The sequence below is a fragment of the Perissodus microlepis genome, chromosome 2, assembly GCF_051167445.1.
Source record: "Perissodus microlepis isolate ML-2025 ecotype Zambia chromosome 2, ASM5116744v1, whole genome shotgun sequence".
NCBI lineage: Eukaryota > Metazoa > Chordata > Actinopteri > Cichliformes > Cichlidae > Perissodus > Perissodus microlepis.
This window is the reverse complement of record NC_140462.1, coordinates 7,816,183-7,836,388: the sequence shown is the minus strand read 5'-3', so window position 1 is coordinate 7,836,388 and position 20,206 is coordinate 7,816,183. Positions and strand designations below refer to the sequence as shown.

Sequence of the window (20,206 nt, the reverse complement as noted above, 5' to 3'; positions counted from 1 at the left end):
AAAACCAAGTGCCAAACAAAGCAGGCCAGTGAAAAATTGCATGTCCAAACCCCTAAAACACATTTTTTAAAAAGCACACATATAAACATATACATTACACCGGTGACAACCCCCCTTTTCCTATTCACACTCGGGTAAGATATAATAAATCACTGAAAGAAGTCCATGAAATAATCACACAACACTGAACAACAAACATAAGAAAACAGCGGGGGAAGAAATTCTCACATCTTTGTCTCAGAGGCGTTGCAGTAGCTCCTTCTCTCCATCGGGTGTCGCTCAACCACTGCACCTACTGCATCCACCCCCCCCCCCCAACCTCCGGGCTGCTAATTGCGCCGGACCAATCACAGGAGAGGTGGGCGGGTTTCCATTGTTACTACAGATACTCCGAGAAGTTTGCGCCGACCTGCTGCAGCTGCACCTATGAGTCTCCATGTAAATGAATAGCCGCGGCCCGCGCGAGACAGACGAGCCGATTATGCCGAGATAAGGAGCATATGACTCGCCCCTCCGTCCGATAATGGCACGCGATGGTTCATCCGCGGAGGATTTCCCGGACAAAGTGATGCCCATAGCGGCTCCGTGCACGTGCAGCAAGAAGTGCAGGAGTCGGAGCAGCAGCGTTGTGTTCCTGGGATTATTCCTGCTGTCGCTGACCCTTCACGCTGTCACCCTCGTCTGCTATTTGGACCTTCGGTCCCAGGTCAAAAGGGAAATTATTCACCAGAAGCGGGACTCAGTGATGACACTGGCGGGGAGTGACCTGGCTGACCCGGCGGAGGTGCTCTCGCTCGGCCACCCAGTCCGACTGGACTCCGGCAGCAGCAGCAGCCGCGGAGGAGAGAGTCGTGAGGTAAAAAAAACAAAGACTTAATGAAGAGACACCGGAGCTTCTTTAAGGCGACATTGTTGTCATTCCTCACGCGGAGGCTGTTCGTGTTCATTCACCTCCGCGCGGTCCTCCTGTTCCCGGTATCACGGTGTCAGGTTTTGTGTCTGCGCTGTTACGGCATGTTTCTGGGCAACTTCTTTTACAGTAGCCTGTCACGGCGTTTTGTCAGCTCAGTTTCCAGACAAGTATGGGGTTTTTTTGTTGTTGTTTTTGAAAGGATGGATTTGCGCCCCTGTGTGCGTCATTCCGCCTTTCTGGACTGAGACGCACTAAAAGGTGTAGGCTTTAAATCTTGTCACCTGGCCAGTGTCTCCGGTTCAGGTAAACACATCCAGGGTGGGCATAAGTTGAGCAAGCATTAGGGCAGTTGTGGTTCCGATTTTTGCCTTTGTTGAGTAAAGAAAATTCTTTCATTTATTTTTTTCTTATTTTTTTTTGGGGGGGGGGGGGGAATAACTTGCAGTAAACTCATTGACTAATATAATGGGCGCATTCTTTGTTAAGTAAAACCATATTTTAATCCAATTTGTCTCGTTCCCAGAGAAGACAGAGGTCCAGTACTCAGAACTTAGGCAACCTGCCCAGCTGGAATCGCAGTGGCAGGTCAGGCTATGTGCTGGAGCAGGTGGACAGAAAATTAACTGGATCACCAGCAGGTGCAAAGCCCAAGGGCTGATGTAAATTCATCAGGACTTTAGATGAGGGTACTTGGAGCAAAGCCAGCCCCGCTTCTTGTGTGTTTTCTTCCTTGGCAGCAGGGCTGACTGAACGGTCATTTGTGTTGTCTGTGGCTTTTGGCAACAACCCACTAACCACTAAGACCACCACAACACCACCACACACATACACACACTCCCTCCCTCCATAATTTCATCAGCACAAAAGGCCAGAGTGTACCTCTCAACTTTGCATTGCTTGCTCAATTAGCTCATATGTCAGCAGTTGTGTAACCTTTTAACAGAGAAAATGATATTCTGTGTGTGTGTGGGGGGGGCATTGGCTGGACATTTAGTTGTGCAGAGCTGTCAGCTGGATAGCCACCCAGAGGAATTCAAGTTATCCAGGATGGGCGCATTTATTCCTCTGTAGGAAAGATTAATGAGATCCATTGCTCATATTTGGATTTGCTCCGTTAACATTTTCCTTTCATGAGCTCAGCCTATTAATTTAGTCCTCTGTGTGTCCTCTTTGCTAAGCTTATTTTAGATAGTAGTGGTTTCCCCCAGTTAAAGCCGAGTGAGATGGGCCTGGTATTTGGCCCAGATGGTGACGCTTCATGAGGTGAAAGACTGTGGCCCAGCTGTAAATATTTAACAGTGCTGTGATGCTGTCCTTGCCAGATGTCTGCATTAAACAACTCTGATTACACATCCCACAGTTTACATAGTTGGAGAAACAGGAGCATGTGGCATTTAGACGCAGCAGCCACACTTGTTAGCTTTTCTGGCATTTCCTTTGAAGGATCTTTCTTCTTCTTCTTTTTTTTGGGGGGGGAGGGTTAAAATTGTTTATTGGATTTTTCACACAGCTCTTCATCAAAGGCACTTCAGGAGCATTGGGGAAATTTCACATGATGGCCAGGTATATACAGACAAGTGTAACCAAAAACATGAGATGCCTTGAGAAAACTAAAGCAAAGTACAACGTCAGGTCCATACCAACACAGGCCAGCTTTCCAACAGCATATATGATACAGCGAGGCTCTGTTGTCACGTAAGTGCAGTGCTGCAGCCTCCGTTCAGATGGACCTGTTTTGTGGTCGAATTGTGTCTTGAAAAACCCAAGCGGTGTGGTCTGTCGGCATGTAAAAGCAACCTTAACATCCGGCCATTCAGCGGGGCTGGTCAGTGTCAAACAAAACTAGAGAGCGCCAACGCATTGGCATCACACCAACCGTGACGCCCAGGTACAGAGTGGTTGCGGCGTTAGTACGTAATACTTCATACATATGAGCATAACCACACCTGTCTTTGAAGTCAGCCTTTATGTTGATGTCAGCTACACACCTGTGGAATAGCGACAGAGTCTTTCTGATAGGTCCCACTGCAGTTGTTGTGTCGGGAGCAAATTTTGCCACAATGAATTAATGAAAAGATGATTTTATTTTATTATTTTTTTGATTAGTTGAAGTCATGATATCAAGGAAGAATAAAGTTGTTTGAAGTGAAAATCAGCTGTCTTAGCACTAAACTAGTTTTAAATGATATAAATATATAGCACTTATTGTTTATTATTCTTTTCTTTTTCCTTCTACTCTTAAGTTAGTATGTAATGCTTTTTTTCTTGAATGTTTAATCTTGCCAACACTTGTCATTTTTTCCACTGAAAGGAAACACAAGTTGAGTTATTACTGAGGCTTGGCCTTCTCTTTGCGGTTTCTTTTTGCAGATGCACACCTGATCTGAAGGTCGTGATCGTGGCTAAAACTTCCAGATAAGAATCTTGGCTGTACAAGCCGTGATACTACAAGTGTGTATTCGGTTTCCAGAATCTCTCCCTGAACAGGGGAGGAAAGGCCCGTGAGGTGATGCGAGGCGAAAAAAGAAAATAACCAAAAGCTATCAAACTGAGTTCAGATTCTGTGTGGGACTATTTGTGTCTCCTTGGATGTTTTACAAAAAAAAAAAACATTTTATAATCTTCATTTTCTCAGATGTAAGCACAGTATTGGAAACAATATTGTTTTGCAGACAAAGCTGGCACTGTTTATAGGTCTTAAGAGATCTAAACTATGCAGTCAAACCACAAGTGGAAATATGAAGAGTTTTGTAACAGAAATTAATTTAGTTTCTTTGGAAACAGTTAAACTTTGAGCACTAATTTAAAAGCTCTCACTTTTTTCACATCTTTCTAGTTGCTTCTTAATGAGTCGATGATCTGTTCATATATGATCTGGGCCCACAAAGTGAACAAACAGTCGTCACCTCACCAGTCGCAGTGGGTATGCCCTTGAGCAAGGCAGTAAATCCCAGCTGTCCAGCAGACCCCGCATAGTTCCCAACAGTAAAAAATCCCCTTCCCAGGTGTGTGTGTGTGTGTGTGTGTGTGTGTGTGGGGCGCTAAAATCTGTGCCACAAATGTGATGTAAGGCGAGCGAGAGCAAGTGTCTCCCTCAGTCAGCCTGACCCTCGTTCACCTTACAGCAGCGAGTGAAATGTAATAAACGTCCACAGAAACATTTCAAAACGCAAGCTCAGAGAGCGTTTTACTCTTAACACTTTTCTTATAGCTATTATATGAAATAATTTTCCTCTCTGATGTATGCCTTTAAAGTCCCCCCGAAGAACAGATGCTAAAACATCTGGAGTCTAGTTAACGGCTATTAAAAAGTCAGTTTGATGGGACGCAAAGTCCTCAGCAGCGTACAAGCTCTGGGGCGCCCGGGTGGGCTGTCACCCACATCTACTTTAATTGTGACCGCTGCATAATTGGTTAAAACAGCAGTATCGTACATGCGCTGAGAGCAGGCCGACATATCAGGGATCAATCAGCGCAGACATAAAAGCACAAGTCGTGAGAGCAGAAACATCAGAAATGGCGAGGCTGCGAGCGTTTGCTCCGTATAAGCTTGCATCGTCTTGACAGACAGATGGCGTAGACGCCCAGTAAAGATTGAGTCCAGAGTTGCAAACATCCACCATAATAATAAATTCTCAAGGCCTTCTCAGCACTCAACAAGGAGTAGGTTTGCCAGCGAATGTTGCAACAATCTGAAAAGTGATTGGCTGCTGACAGGCTACATTTCCCTTAGGTTGAGCTCCACAGATTTTCAGATGACAATCTATGCATAGCGTTATTAAATTACCCAAGTTATGGTTAAAAACACATGGCCTTTCAAAGAGCGGGCTCTGATACGGGCTATGGGGAGGATACTTTTCCTTAAGTGATATTTAAGAAGAAAACTCAAAGTCGCTGTTGGACCCAGGAGTGCACATCACAGGAATATTAGGTGCAATCAGCTCTCAGGAGTATGCATGCCACTGAACTTGGTAATGCCCATTCAACCAGTGATGGGCATGTAAATCGCAACCACACCCAAACAGCCCTCAGTTTCACCTTCTCAAGCTTTGCAGCATCAAATTTTCAACTACAACTTAATGGTCACTAACTGTTAGTGACATTGCAAGATTTACAGACGCCACTGCAGCCAGAAAGTCTGTATTTGTGGAAAACTGTGAGTAAAAAGTGCTACTGGAGACCTGCAGCATTTTATTTCTTGTATTAAACTTGAAATGCTGCAAATGTCAAGGACCTTTTGAGGCTAACTGGTAAGAATACATGCAGTTTGTAATAGTAAGTGTTAATAAGGCAAAAAAAGGAGTCTTGTTATCCCAAAATTACACATCCCTGGGGTGATTGAATTTTAGTCATATCCTCACGAAGCAACGGGGAATCTGCGCGCAACAGCAACCCCCACTCTTTGAAGATTTGAAAGCCCTCTAATTAATAGCATTTTTTTCTCCCCGTGCGCTGAAAAAGAATGGTTTACTCAATAGTTGGCACTTGGCATACATACCAACACATTGTCATCCTGATTTACTGTAACTCTGCGTGCCTTTGAAGGGTACGAAGGCTGTAAATGTTGTAATGAAGTGAAATGAAGCAAAAAAGGGCGAAAAACCATTTCTCATAGTCATATAATGGAAGGAGGAGAAGAAAAAAAATCACTTTGTTGCCTTCATCTAAAGTATGAGGCGCACCAGTTTGGTAGTAGCCCCGCAGACTGCTTGTTTGTCTTCTGTCGTTCTGCTGGGGCTTAATCTCGGGCCAGAAATTGGCTGTTGAATCGTGTTTGGCTGTCAGAACAGAAGAAAGTGTAACGCCATATGGCTGAATATACACCACAAATCCTTTGAGAGGTAAAAGCCACCCCCCCGTATGCCAACAGCTGGAGAGGAGATGTGGAGGCACCTGCGCACCAAATGAACAGCAAACGTTGCCGTTCGCAGGAACATCTGGAGGTCTGCGCGCCGATAAACTGTTCCAACACACAGTCCTCCATCAAGCTGGAATTCCCGTGCTCGTAAGGTCAGACACAGCTGGCAGCTGGTCAGGGATGTAGACGTTAACTGCTTCAAACTTGCCTAACACAGTCGGCATCGGGTGTTTGACATGATACATCTCATCCCCCATCCAGAGGGGGGGGGGAAAAGGAGGGTTCCCACATCTGAGACGAGGTATAGAAGAAATTCGAACCATAACTTCTTTTCGTGTTTTGCAGCGGCTCTGCCTTGTAAAGGCCCACAAAAAGACCCTGGGAGTTCACGCTGCTTTCAGGAGAAGGAGCTTACTTGTCATCGGGGCTTAATAACGATGTTTACTCGAGTGTCACAGATGGAAACAGGGAATATATCATCCTGGGCACTACTGGGGTAGGCCCCCCAAGGAAGGCCAAAGTGTCTGTCGGTAAGCTTGTCTGCTTTGTTTCTAAGCAGTAAGGCGAGCCGATACGTAGTTATTTATTATCTTTTGATCCGTGCTAAGGTGCCGCATGCGTCACTGCTTTGGTAGATGTCAGTTATCCAAACACCGAGCAGATGTCCAGCTCTCTACAAGCTGTCTGGTTGTCAGCAATGGAGAGCCTTAATGTCTCGGGCTATTACCTTTTATTTATGCTGACACCCCAAAGTGTGACCAAAAAGCTGTCTCATTTACTGCGAGGCTCGATGAAAAGAGTTGGCTTTGGGTGGTCTTGTTTGTGTTTTCAGTGCCAGTTTTCGAGGTTTTTTTTTTTTTTTTTTTTTTGGTTGTTGTTTTTTGTTTTCTGGGAATCCTCCAAAGATGTGATCACAAACTGGCTGTTCAAACAGAAAGCGACTTGGAGCAATCCATATTTTAAACTCTAAATCCTTAGCACGAAACATTGCCTTGTCAGCACCAGACACGTCTCGAATGTCTTACAGTCGGGTCAGTGCGTCCTACAGAGTTCATGTGAATGTAGGTCGACCAGAACCAGAACGTGCGGTTTGTCCCGCCGCTCACTTGCCCATGGGAACAACCCGCCGCTGTAGTGCAACTTCCCCTGTTTTTAGGGATGAGCTCAGACCAGACCAGCTACATCAGATCCTTTTCCTTTGACAATTTTTTTTGTAGCTTATTCATGCCACCACTGAATGGGGCTGGGACCAGGTGCCATATGAATGGGTATTGCTCTCAGATTAACCGCAGTTCATGTCCTCCTTTTGTATAAAAAGGTGAATTTTAGAAGCAGTCGTGTCCAGGTGACTGTCTCAAACATCAGAAACTCAGACAAAAGTGACTTGGGTTACAGGATGCGTTACAGCCCAAATGGGACAGACAATGACTTGGCCGCTTGTGAATGTGCTGGCTGACAGAGTCTCGCATCTTTTCAACTGCCCCAAGTTGTGTCTGTGCAAACATTATACTCCCCAAGAATAGAAAAGGCCACTTGTAGCAAGAGTTTCGCTCTCAAAAACTTTGTAGCATTCAGCCCTTTTGTGTTGGGTTCACCAAATTCATCTAAGGTGGCAGCAGCTGGTAACAATAGGCGCAGCGTGCTCAAAAGATGTGGCACCTTTTTCCATGCGTAATTTTCCATCTTTAATGATATTTTCCTTTGTGTCCCACCAGGAGAAGTTACTGTACAGAAAAGCTGACTTCCACGGCACAGAGGATAACAGGGGCATAACTCAGCGAGCGAAAAGAAGCCCCGGCAAGGAGCCAGAAACAGGTGCAGCACTTTTTTTGCATGTGTTATGAGCATTTGACATCCTTTAATACTATTGTCTCTTTGATCCTTACGCCTTGATACACAAGACTGTTTTTTGCCTCCTAAGTTGGTCTTCTGTTTTGGTTTTTGTTTTTGTTGGGGTTTTTTTCAAGCACATCATCTATTTTCCATTAATCATAAAAAAAAGAAAAACTAACTTTAGCTCTCTGGTTGCACCTGCATCAGTTTGTTTTCTGGATATGTACTTGGCAACTAGCGAGTCAACTGTTGAGCAATGCTTTCTGTAACGTGCATTTGCTTGAACGGGACTCAATTCAGTGTAATTAACTGGCTTATGGTAGGCTTAGAGGTCTTAAATTTTGAAAACTGTTTGCTAATGGTTTCCCACTTTCTTTCTTTCTTTGTGTGTGTGTGGAATTGATGTTTTATTGCTTTGTGCTTACTTAACAAAGCAGCGCCACCGCATAATGTTGCCGTGTTTATAGAGCGAGAGATTCAATGGAATGGGATTGATTATTACTTGGATGGCAAACAAGGACAACAAGGAGTTTGGGAGGGCTGCACCAATTTGAAACAGACAACGAAGCCCGGGTCCCCCCAATCCCCCGCCCCTCCACTAAAAATAACATTAGGTCCACCAATTTTTTTTAATTTAATTTAATTTTTTTAATTTTTCTTATTGTTTGAAGCTGTCAGCAAAGCAGTTATGCACTTTGGAGTCCAGCTGTGTTATCAGTGACATTAATATCGCAGCAGATGACAAAAAGCATACCGACTTTGTGAGTCATTTTCGAGAACCCGGCAACCATGCGTGAGCATAGCTGTCATCAATTCTGCTGAATTGATTTATGCTAATCAATAGCTCCGTGGTAAACCATGTGGCCGGTATGTCTGAATTTGCTTTTGTAGTTTGTTTTTTTTTTCTTTTTGTTTAGAATCTGCACTATACAAATAAAAAGAGGGAAAAAAAAGGGAGGGAAGCCTTTGAAGTTTCACGTCTGAGTGCAACAAGTGCAGCACGATCACAAGGCATTCCAATGTCTGTCTCGTGACACTGAATACTTGGGGGCAAGTTTAGTGATTGTGTTTAAATTGGAAGAAAAAAAACTCACCTTCGAGACTTTATACATAAATCAGTAAAGTCCCGAGCCTCTAAACACTAATCATTCCCAGGTCTCTCCTCTGCTCTTAGCGCACAGACAAAGGCTTTTGTAATCTCAGCCTTAGATGTGTGTGTGTGTGTGTGTGTCCTGTGTTTGCACATGTGCGCACGTGTGTGCGTCCTCGGCACTCCTAACGGGCACCAGATTCCAGATAGGGCTGCTCGTTAAGAGAAATCTATGCGGATGCATCCAGTCATTTAGCCAGAGGAGAAACACTGGCCATATGTTTGAGGGGGGACTCAAACTGTGAGGGTTTAAGGTTAAATGGCCTTTGTAGTTATAATGACATGGTAAACACAAGAGCAACCGAGACAGCTTTTTGAAAAGGATTCTTCAGCTGTGCGCGGCACATATATACGTGTGCGCGCACACACCCTCTTGCAGATGCAAACACTGAGAGCATTTCGTCTTTCAAGCACTGACATAGATGCCCCACCAACATCCGTGCACGCACATCCATACACATGGTTGTAAAGGAGGAGACACGCACACACACACTTTCATCTGCATTCTCCATCTGGGCTTAATTCAAAGAAAAGGATTTTGGCAGGATAAAGTATCTCTCTAATGATCTTCTCCAGTTCCACTGCCTGTGAATGCTTAAGGCACTTGTTCATACAGAGGAGGTGAAACCACACTTACAAATTACTACACTACAAGATACCACAGACTGACATACCTCCACTCTAGTGTTCAGTGCACACCATCTCAATCTGTTGTTTCAGCCTATTTAGGATACCTACATGGAATGATCTGGATGCTCGATGTGTCATTTGAGATGATAATTGTTGAAGAGGGCATTTGAAGCTTAATCACGCTGCTTTGGTTTCTTTCAGAATCAACTGGAAAGGAAAAAAGGAAAGAGAAAAAAAGAGGTATGACAAAATCCGGCATACGTTTCTGTTATTATGGTCATTCATTTGACTGTTATCTGCTGCAAGTTTCTACAAATGCACTTGAGAAGTCATCCAAAATCCAAAAACCGCCTTAACTCAAAGTGGGCAACAAGCTTTCAGTATCTATGTAAATGTAATACTTGCCTCCGTAGCTTTTTTTAATATCAGCAGTTACAATCTGCACAGTTGCTGCAGGGGCAAATTAGTGATTTGTGGTGATTTATAAATAAAACTAACTTGAGTGCTAACCGTTTATTCCATCTTTCTCCACAGCGAAAAAAAGGCCTGTGCCAGGACCACCTGGCCCTCCTGGTCCCCCAGGTCCACAAGGGCCACCGGGTATCCCTGGAATCCCAGGTATTCCAGGAAGCAATGTTGTGGGGCCTGCAGGGCCTCCAGGACCTCCTGGGCCACAAGGACCGCCAGGCGCTCAAGGTCCAGCAGGTATAAAACTTGCATCGAATCCTCCTCAATAAGCAATACTCGAGCCAGAGAGCTTGAAAACGAGCAGAGAGATCCTTTTCTTAGATTACAGTTATTTCCTGCATCCAGACACTTTCCCACAGCAGAATGGGGCTCAAGTTGTCAAAATTGATTCACTCATTGCTCGCACTGTGAGAGTTTCTGGTGCAGGATGTCAAATATTGTGTGGAGCAGAAATGATCTATCCTTAAACTATGCCAGAGTTTGTTTTCTTTTAATCATCCTCTCACCTCAGCAGTGCAGAGGCCAGAATTTGAACACGTCTCCCTCTTGCTCTTGCAGGGGTTCCTGACAAGGGCAAAACAAAGGAATTCCAGGTAAGAGTATGTCACCTTTTTAAAATTTTACATACAATTTTCTCCCAGTCGCGGCTTCTGGTGAAACAGCTGTTCTCCTGTTTTACGTGAATTTGGATTAGTCACCAGAGATCTTTTGTCTTCCAGCCAGCAGTGGTTCACTTGCAGGGGCAGGAAACTACGATCCAAGTCAGAGAAGGTGGGTGCTCCGTCTACGCTCATTTATAGTCACACAGAACAAAAAAGCATGCATAATCCCTGCCATTGGTTAAACACAGAGTTCTGGATGTGTGCTAATAGACGTGCCTGCTAAACCTCAGAATTACAAGAGAAAAAATATAAACACAGTAGATTGTTGACATGCAGTGAATGTTTATACTTGAGATCCAGCCTGCCAGATTTGGTCATTTTTAAGTATTTCTGTGCTCACCAAGGATTTGCTATCCAGGGTAAATGTTACTACCAGTTTTTACCCATAGCACTGTGTAGGATTATAGACACCCTAAAGTTATCCTATAGCCGTTTTACAGTCTGGAATGGTAACTCGTACTCATGTTGCATGCTAACTGATTCTGATTATCCTTCATCACATCACAGGTAAGCATCATTAGCAGGTTTGTGTGTCAATGCTGAGCTCTGGTTGCAGTTAAGCTCTGCTGAAAGCTGTTTATGTTGACCCTCTTTGTGTGTTTGTTGTGACATGTTTAGATCTGTCTCAAGGCATCCTTAAGAATTGGAAGATGGTGTCCATCCATCACCGCGTGTTTAAAATGCACTCTCGCACTGGGCAGCTAGAGGTGCTGTTGGACGGTGTCTACTTCATATATAGTCAGGTAGAAGTGAGTACGGTCCTTGACGTAACTCTTTAAATTTACAGTTGATAGTCAAAAGAGCTGGCAGTCGTTCTAAAGCTAAGCTCAAGAATGACAGAGTTGACCTGCCTGCTTTGTTTAAGCATATAAATGTTACCTTTTTAATGTAAGATGTATTTCTTTTGGCCTTTCCCTGTGGCTAAATGTGAAGCTTCATAACTCATATTCATGCTGGCTTCTTTAATATTGCAGCTGTTTCAGCTTTAAATAACCCCTGAAATTATCATGTGGAGTCGTACACACTTTAAAGTCTTGTGATTTGTATGCCCCCCCCCTCCTCCCTCCCTGCCCCCTCCATCCCCGCCCCATTTACCAGGTGTACTACCTCAACTTCACTGACATTGCCAGCTATGATGTGATGGTGGACTCCAGCCCATTCCTCCGCTGTACTTGCAGCATTGAGACGGGCCAGCGCAAGTTCAACACCTGCTACACGGCTGGTGTGAGCCCACTCCGCGCCGGCCAAAAGATCTATATACGCATAGCTCATGAGTACACACTCATCAATATGACCAACCACACCACTTTCCTGGGAAGTGTCAGACTTGGAGAGGCTCCATCTGCTGGACAGAACGGATAACTGCACAGTCACCAGCGCCCACCCCCAACCCCCCGATGCGTAACCAAAAAGCAGCAGTCACGTTAGCCCAGAGTCACACTGCCTGTTCATCCTGCCTGACGTGGGATTGACACAGTAATTTAAAAGCCTATGTTTTGCCTCTGTTTAGAGGGCTGGTAAAAGTTGAGGACGCCCCTTTAGTGACTTTTGTTCACTTTCACAGATGTCTGTATTCAAATGAACCAAATAAGACAACTTCTGCTGCCCTTTACTTTAATTCTGCACAGAGATCGATGAACCAAATGTTCTCATCAGAGAGAAGTTTCTATTTGTAGTCGCCATTTTGTACTGGCAAAGACGGGATCTCTCTTTAAAGTGAGGAAGGACACTGTGTTGATGTACACTAAGTGCTGTTGAATGATAATCTTGTATCTCCAAAAAACAAAAAACGCTAAAAATAGCTAAAATAGCTATTTGAAATGTTTTGTTCTGGGGCTTTGTTGGCCTTTTTTAATTCATTTGAATATATTAACATTTTTAAGAAAATGAAAGATGATGCAAATGTTCAACACAAGTATAAAAGTATCTATGCAAAGTAAAGAAAATCCACTAAAACTGGAGTTATAAGGTGTTCACAGAGCAACAGCACTATATATTTTGCGCGCATTTGCACTACAACATCCCTGCAGAATATCAGTGATATGTTTTGTTACAGCGCTATTGTTTAGTTACCTTATGAATGAATCCATGATAGTTGTTAATACATGTCTGTACATACTGTATATAAAATGGGATATACTTTTGTAAATGGAGTTGATTGATGGATTAAAATGTTTCATTTTCTGTCTAAACCATTCGTCTCTTGTGTTTGTGCAGCCGGTGGTATTAATTTAAAAGGTTACAACTTCTCTTTCATATCGGACTGAGCTGGCACGAGTACTGACAAGAACAAATGATGCTCTGCGAGCGAGGCCTTTGTCTTTATTAAAATGTGGCTTTTTACTTCGACTGCGAGTTTCACAATACATCTCAGAGTTTGGCTGTAATTTTCATGCAGGCCAAATGAGTTCCATCTTGAGAGGCAGGGCAAAGATAGTTCCTCATTTAAAAACTAATTTTGAAACTGAACGTTTAGGTTTCCGGAGTGTACTGATGTGTGACTTCACTCGTTTGAGTAACTTGGGGACTGGGGGGGACAGCTTGTTAGTCTCAAAATGCTCTATAATGCGTTATTATCACTCACAGCGTTCATGTTTTGTCTCAGTCTTTTCCTGGTGCACAGAGCCAGGGTTTTAGAAAATGATTTTCGCAAACTCCAAGGAGACATAATTCTACAATTAAATCAACCATGTTCTGAGGGAGTCGATGGGAAATTGGCCAAGATGCTTAAAACAAGCGAGGTATGTCACTGATTATACAGGATGGAGTCATCTTGGGCATTGTACTACTGAGATTTATACCATTAGTGAGTTGTTCAGATAGCGCTGCAATAATAAATTTTATCGCAAGGCTTTGTTTTTCTCATAGGACATTAAGTCAAGAGTCTTCCAGGAAGCTCACAGTTCTCTGAAAATATCTTCTAGGAGAGTCAAAAGGGACCCAGGCAGTTCTAGAGGTGGGTCAGAGCTGAGAACTGAAAATGTCTTGTTAGTTCCAGTCTAATCTGGTAATGACAGCACAAACAGTATATGCTAAGTTAATAAAAAAAATGAAAGTCAAGTGTTTATTTCCTTCTCTTGCCAGCTCCAACAGCATTTCTGCAGTTAAGGGCTGACACTAACAAACGGCCAGACATAAGAGGTAAAACTAAATCCAAGTCGTTGGCTGTACCGCTGTGCCTTCTGCCATTATTTTGATGAAGCGTATCTTGCCTTTTTCTCACAGGAAATATAACTGTGATCTCTTGGATTGTTTCTGCACAGCGAGGAAATGCAATTTCACAAAAGGAAAACAGAATTGTTGTCCAAGAAGACGGTTATTACTTGGTGTTTGGACAAGTATTGTGTCACTCTAACTCGAGCAGAACTAAACTGATCATGCATATGATTTGTTCCAACCAGTTAGGTAATGTTCTGCTTAATTTGCAGGTTTTGTTTGAAAGCCCAAGCATAGTTATGGGTCATGTCGTTCGAAGTAGGGCCTCAGCTGAAGCCGAGCTGTTGCGCTGCCTGCAAGCGATGCCCGATAGATATCCTGCCAACACATGCTACACTGCAGGTCAGTGACAGACTGCTGCTGTGGAGGGTTTTTTGCTTTTGGATACAGGCGCTCTCTGTAATACATAGCGCTGTTCCTTCCTCTACTTATCGAGGTCAAATAGGCATATTTTTGAAAATGTTACACTGTTCCTTGAAAGTGGATCTCTCGTGCTGATTTCCAGTTCCACATTTTTATTCTTAGACACTATACTAAAGTAGCTTTGCAATAATTTACAGTTCAAAATAATCCCTGTTCATCTTATATCGGGGCCTTTGTGCAGCTACACAGTTTATTCCAGGTTTTAAGCCTGTGTCGGCCAATAGTTTGAAGCATTTTGAGAGCTGCTATTTTGCACTTTTGGAACCAGACATAACCATAACTGGAGCTTACTTAGCTTTCTGCAAAGGGTATCTACTTACTGGTGGTAAATAAGAGGCTAATGAATCTCAGGAACTGTAGTCATTCAAACAAGTCAGCAAGTTAAATACTTTTTCATATAATTCAGTTTACAAACGCTCCAAAAGGCCCTAACACCGCAAGTGCAGTCAACTGTAACTTCCTGTGTTGGGACACCTGTCGAGCTGGGCACGCCCTGAGTTTTAAATATCACCAGCCTCCATTTAAAAAAAAGAAAGAAAAGAAAATTCAGCTACCATGCACTAGCTTATCCATAAATTCCCAAATCTTTCTTTTGTGCCAGGCTATAAACATGCTTGTTAATGCTGTACAGGCCTTTTAACTGGGAGTCTATAGAGTATTTGACCTGGTTTTGGTGCCAGCCTCAAGCTTCCATTAGACAAACTGCAGTTTTTGGTATTTCTGCACTGGCTCCATTTTTCTGCCCTGGGCAGTGCCCCTCATCTGAAACAAACCCATCAAGCCAACTTCCTAGTGGAGGGGGGCACCCCTCATAAAAACCATGAGATGGCCATAATATCCAGGATATCCGACAACATACAAGTCCATTAGCAGAAAAAACAATCCAAAAGTAGCAACAATAGTAAAAAGGCTTTTGTGTATAGCAAATATGTACTGTATGTTTAAATACAGAGACACTTTCTGACAGCGTTTGTCCTCTGTTGCAGGCACAGTGCAGTTGCTTCAGGATGACGAGCTAGAACTGGTGATCCCAGACAGGCCCACAGCCCTGATATCTACAGATGAAGACTCAACTTTCTTTGGTGTCATACAGCTGAACTGAAACAAGACGGTGGGAGGATGATAAGGATGCAGCTGACTGTTGCTGGAAGTGGGAAACTGACATTGAGCAGCGTGAGGGCTGTGCAGATATAAAGCAGAGTGGCAGCAGCAGGAAAACTATTTTTCCTGCCAGGCAAATAAATTTTTTTCAAATATATATTAGCTTTAAAATGTAGAATTTGGGTGCATGTCCTGGGCTGACTCCCAAACATTTGTACTCATGTGCCAGCACCTCCTTTCATCAGTCTATTTTAGGCGTGTTCCTTTATACCTTGCTGGGGGCTTCCCTCCTGTTCCACCTACGCGCTGTCTGCTTATTTGTTCCTCTTGTCTATTTTAAAACGCTTTCCGTTTCCAGAGACTTTGTCAGGAACAAACAAATGTATAAATTTATCTCCCAGGAAGGTTCTTGAACACCACAATAAATAATGTATCATCATCTAATTAAAGTTGTTATAAATGGGATAATATGCGTCGGTGCAAATTATTTCTCAACATGTATTTAAAGTGCTAGCAAATTCTAAATGCATTTATCTCTAAAAGTGGCTTCACTTAGCACTAAAATCACAATATGTTTGTCTACAAAATTATTATTATTATTATTATTATTATTTTACAAATTATAAGGTTTTTGCTTACATGTGACCTAAAGCTTGACAGAAAGAGGCGGTCTACGTGGTCATGTCTTTATTGTCTAATTATAGTATCCACCTTCCCTATCTGGTGGCCACAGCTGTTTTCTCTCTCCCTGTTTTTTTGATGAAGCATGGCTATAAGAGGGTGTTGGTGTTGTGTGTGTGAGTGCATACGAGCTCTGACAACAGCAGTGGTACAGTTTAGCAGCAGCAGCAGAGGGAGAATGGTCAGACATATGTTCTCCAACTTCCTACTACTCTGGTCACTCAGCCATGACCTTTGCGTAACAGGACTGACGTATTATGCTTCGAGGGTAGGTTCAACATGATCAATATAAATGCTAAATGTTTTTAAATTTGCACTATTTATTTATTTCTTAAGCCTACAGAATTGCTGGTTTTGATATTTTTTAAAAGTGTCCCATCTCTGAGGCTCACACTGTGTTCCTTTAATTTCAAGGAGCAGTCCTGGAACAATCGGAATCTCTCTTCTGTCCCTGTGGATTTGGATGTAAGGATCAGAAGACTGGACCTGTCCAATAACTTCATCAGACAGCTGCACACACTTGAGCTGCCTTACTTGGAGCAGCTGGACTTGAGCAACAACCAGCTGGATCTCATCTCCGAGGGGCTGTTTGAAAACCTGGTTCGACTTGAGCATCTGAATTTGTCCAGAAACGAACTAAACAACAACCTTGGCAATAACAGCAAAGCCCTCCAATCCCTCAGCGGGCTGAAGGATTTGGACATATCAATGAATGGCCTGAGTGACTTTGCAGCCGAGTACTACCTTAGAAACAAATCCGCCCTCGATCAGCTCAAGATGACCGGTAATGCTTTAACAAGACTTTCACACAAATTATTCACAGAGAGTAAAAGCCTGAGGGCCATTGCTATTGACGACAATCTGATATCTGAGATCGAAGAAGGGACGTTCGAATCACTGATCCAATTAGAGGTGTTAAACTTGGCTAAAAACAATCTTGCGCACATTTGTGATTTTAAATTGCATCAAGTGAAATTTCTAAATCTGAGCAGAAACTCTGTAGAGTTTTTTGTCACACATGAGGACAGCAGGCTGTACAGGCTTGAAGTTCTTGATCTCAGCCACAACAAACTTCTTTACTTTCCAATTGTTCCGAAAATGAACCGTTTGCGTTATCTTTATTTACAGAATAACATGATTGGTTCCTATTCCGAGGCTGCTTTGGTGTCAGAGACAAATTCTCTTTATAGTGAGATTGTAGGTGAAAAAATTGCAATAAAAAACAACCTACATTCAAACTGGAGGCCCATGCCACTGATTTATATTGACCTGAGCTACAACCACTTCAGGTCTTTCCCAATCGAGACTTTAAGCCTCTTGCTGTCTTTAGAAACTCTGAATCTCAGCTATAACTGTCTACAAAGCATCATCTGGGATGTGAGAAATGACTCTGACTCAGGACCCCTTCGCCAGCTTTTCTTCCGCTCCTTAAAGCACCTTGACCTGCAAAGCAACAAGCTGGTATATATTTCCCCACCTTTTCTCAGTGCACTCACACAAATAGAAAGACTAAATCTGCAAGACAACTCAGTCCAACCTTGCACTTCTGCTGATCACTTAGGAAGCATTAACTCAACACAGCAAACAAACCTTGATGACCTTTGTGTTGAATTTGCCTACTTAGGGACTCTAAAACACCTCAATCTTAGAGGAAACAACATAAAAATGCTTCAGCCTAACACATTTCAGGGGACTTCTTTGGTTTCCCTCAGCCTTGCAAAAAATCCATCACTGGTCATGCAAGAGGGGGCGCTAGAAGGTGTGCAAACAACTCTTCAGTCCTTAATTATCAGTGAGATCAACTTAACCAGCTCTCGTCTGTTGTCTCTACCGTGCATGCCGGCATTAACCCACCTGAACGTATCGAACAACCTGCTGGATACAATTCCCAGAAGTTTAAGTTGTTCTCCCCTGAGAGAAATTGACATAAGACATAATGTTTTTATAACTTTAAACCCTTCGTTGATTCGTGCTTTATCCACAAACCTTACTGTCATGTATATAAGCGGGAATCCTTTCAACTGCTGTGACAACAGATGGTTGATGGTCTTAAATGAGACGGAGATTACAGTGCCCGATATCAGTGAGGCAGAATGCTTTACGAGAGTTAGAAACCTTACGGTGACAGAATATCTGATGAACCCTTCATTGTACTGTTCATTGCGCACAAAGGCACAGGAAGTTCATTTTGGACAAATGATGATAATCGTCTTATTTGCAATTGTTTTGTTAGCAGTTTTCATCATGTTCAGCAGGAAGCTGTGCTGCACACAGAGATCTGTTATGGTGTGAAGTCTCAAATCAGTCTTTTACAGGTTTTTTTTTTAGATAATTTTTGACATGCACATGGGCTATGTAAGGTAAGCATACCATAAACTTGGTGGAAAAGTGAAGATTTTGGTTATTGCACATTACAGTCTTGCAGGACATACCTGCAAACTTTTCGTGACCTCTGCAGCTAAAATCTTAAACTGGAAATTGGCATTACTGATTTCCAAGTGGTTTGGTTACAGTGCACGTCAAATCAAGAATCACAAGAGTTCGTATCCATTCTTCATCGTGAATGTTTGTTTGAAACTAAAAGCTTTAGCCAATGGATTACATTTTTATGACGTCTATGAAGCCTTGCAGAACATTCCAAGAGTCACGACTGGACTCCTGAATAATTCAACACAATTGCCATATAGACCCTTGTAGGAGAGCTTTTGTTTAAACATATTGATTTGTATATATTTTTAAATAAGAATGGCTTATTTTGTCTTTATACAAGAAATGTCATTATACCAGCCTGTTCTGTGATATATAATGTGTGGCTCTGACCCTGGAGACTGTGGTCAGATGTTGCAATGGTGTATGGTTTACATAATAAACATGTCGCACTGAATAACCACGATATCGTGCAGTTCTTTATTTAGGAATACCATTCCCCGCATTTCAGTATCTACAAAATAAATCAATGAGGTGGGAAGGTGAAAAATTATAGTTGAAATGCCACCAAATCATAAAATCCTAACTGTAAGGTCATGATCAGAGAAGGTCGTCCATTAAGATTGTGAAACTAAGCAACACAACATTAAACTTTGACTTGCATCCTACAATACTGATCCACTGGCAATGGCATGAAAAGATATTTGAAATTGTAAGCAAGTACCTCTGGATGTACACCAAAAGAAAAAAAAGATATGCCATTGAGCAATCTTTCTTGCTGTCTTCCTATTGGCAAATCCCTCTTCTTGAAACTGATGCAAAGTGCCGTTTTGCAACTGGAACCAGTATATGTGATGTCAGCATTATCACGGGTACAGCAAAACTGCCTATCAATCTAACTCTTGAGCAATATTAACTTTAGTAAAATGTCTTTTTTTGCCCCACCCACACGTTTCAGCTTCTAGATCAAGTAGCAGCTTGACAAGTTCAAGCAAAGAGCACTTGAAGAAAAGAACACTGTGTGGATAGCATTAGGTGTCAAACCATAGGAATGCAACAAGTAAATTGTATTCATTCTTCTTCTTGGTGTTGATAGTTACTGCATTTAGACATTAGCAACAGCTTGCATGCAAAGTTGCACGACTTTCTGTTTCTACCTCTACACCAGGGGTGCCAAACACATGGCCCCTGGGCCAGAATCAGACAGCCAAAGACTCCATTCTGTCCAACTAGACAGACTTGGAAAAAAATTGAGAAAAAGGGCATAAATTTGGGACTTTTAACTGTATTTTCTATAAGTTTGACAGCTTTTCCTACTGATAAGGACCTCCTTCGTAACCATTCATAACACACCAAAGTAACTAAATAATAGATAAACAGTTAAATTCAATATCTACAACTGAAACTTCTATCTTTTTAAAGAGGGTCCACAGTTAGAAAGTCATAGTCTGTTACATCCAGTACTTACAATATGGACAGATTTCTTCCATTTAATACAGCAGCATTTCTTTATCGTGTAGAAAAACTGAGACATACTGCTTAAAAGGTACTTCTTTTTTGTTATATGAAGATATCTGAGGAATTCAATGGATGGTTAAACTTCTTACGGACCAAAGTGGGCTGTATGCAGCCCACTGTGTCAAATGAGCTTGACATCCTTGCTCTAGACTGTCAAATGCTGTCTGATAAAAAAAAAAGTTCTAAATTCTTTTAATTGTTAATTTCATTGGAAATGAAAAAAAAAACCTCAAACATGCACTATGAAAGATGTCTGAAATCTACTTTTTTTTTTTTTTAAACAGATGTAGACGCAAAGTACTTTAGAGACAGGCACATTTAGCTCC

At 42.4% G+C, this 20,206-nt stretch overlaps 3 protein-coding genes across 5 annotated transcripts; all 3 read left to right on the top strand.

Moving 5' to 3' along the window:
* Positions 1 to 372: 372 nt before the first annotated feature.
* Positions 373 to 12,706, top strand: eda (ectodysplasin A). Of its 2 annotated transcripts, none has more exons than XM_084943146.1 (8): positions 373 to 856; positions 7,487 to 7,586; positions 9,586 to 9,624; positions 9,919 to 10,089; positions 10,411 to 10,445; positions 10,572 to 10,623; positions 11,133 to 11,257; positions 11,613 to 12,706. In XM_084943146.1, exons 1-8 carry the CDS (start codon positions 524 to 526, stop codon positions 11,874 to 11,876), a joined length of 1,119 nt encoding a protein of 372 aa, XP_084799272.1. In that variant the 5' UTR covers positions 373 to 523; the 3' UTR covers positions 11,877 to 12,706. The 2 variants fall into 2 exon arrangements, with proteins under 2 accessions (XP_084799272.1, XP_084799264.1); XM_084943138.1 differs by having other exon boundaries at positions 374 to 856; positions 11,133 to 11,263.
* An 83-nt stretch (positions 12,707 to 12,789) lies between these two features.
* On the top strand, positions 12,790 to 15,823 carry LOC146392190 (tumor necrosis factor ligand superfamily member 13B-like). 2 transcript variants are annotated; one of them, XM_084943167.1, is made up of 6 exons: positions 12,790 to 13,255; positions 13,383 to 13,470; positions 13,599 to 13,655; positions 13,740 to 13,852; positions 13,943 to 14,072; positions 15,140 to 15,823. In XM_084943167.1, exons 1-6 carry the CDS (start codon positions 13,070 to 13,072, stop codon positions 15,253 to 15,255), a joined length of 690 nt encoding a protein of 229 aa, XP_084799293.1. In that variant the 5' UTR covers positions 12,790 to 13,069; the 3' UTR covers positions 15,256 to 15,823. The 2 variants fall into 2 exon arrangements, with proteins under 2 accessions (XP_084799293.1, XP_084799285.1); XM_084943159.1 differs by having other exon boundaries at positions 13,740 to 14,072.
* Positions 15,824 to 15,837: 14 nt separating this feature from the next.
* LOC146392189 (transforming growth factor beta activator LRRC32-like) lies at positions 15,838 to 18,825 on the top strand. The gene is made up of 2 exons (XM_084943126.1): positions 15,838 to 16,203; positions 16,350 to 18,825. Exons 1-2 carry the CDS (start codon positions 16,021 to 16,023, stop codon positions 18,225 to 18,227), a joined length of 2,061 nt encoding a protein of 686 aa, XP_084799252.1. The 5' UTR covers positions 15,838 to 16,020; the 3' UTR covers positions 18,228 to 18,825.
* The last annotated feature ends 1,381 nt before the right edge of the window (positions 18,826 to 20,206 follow it).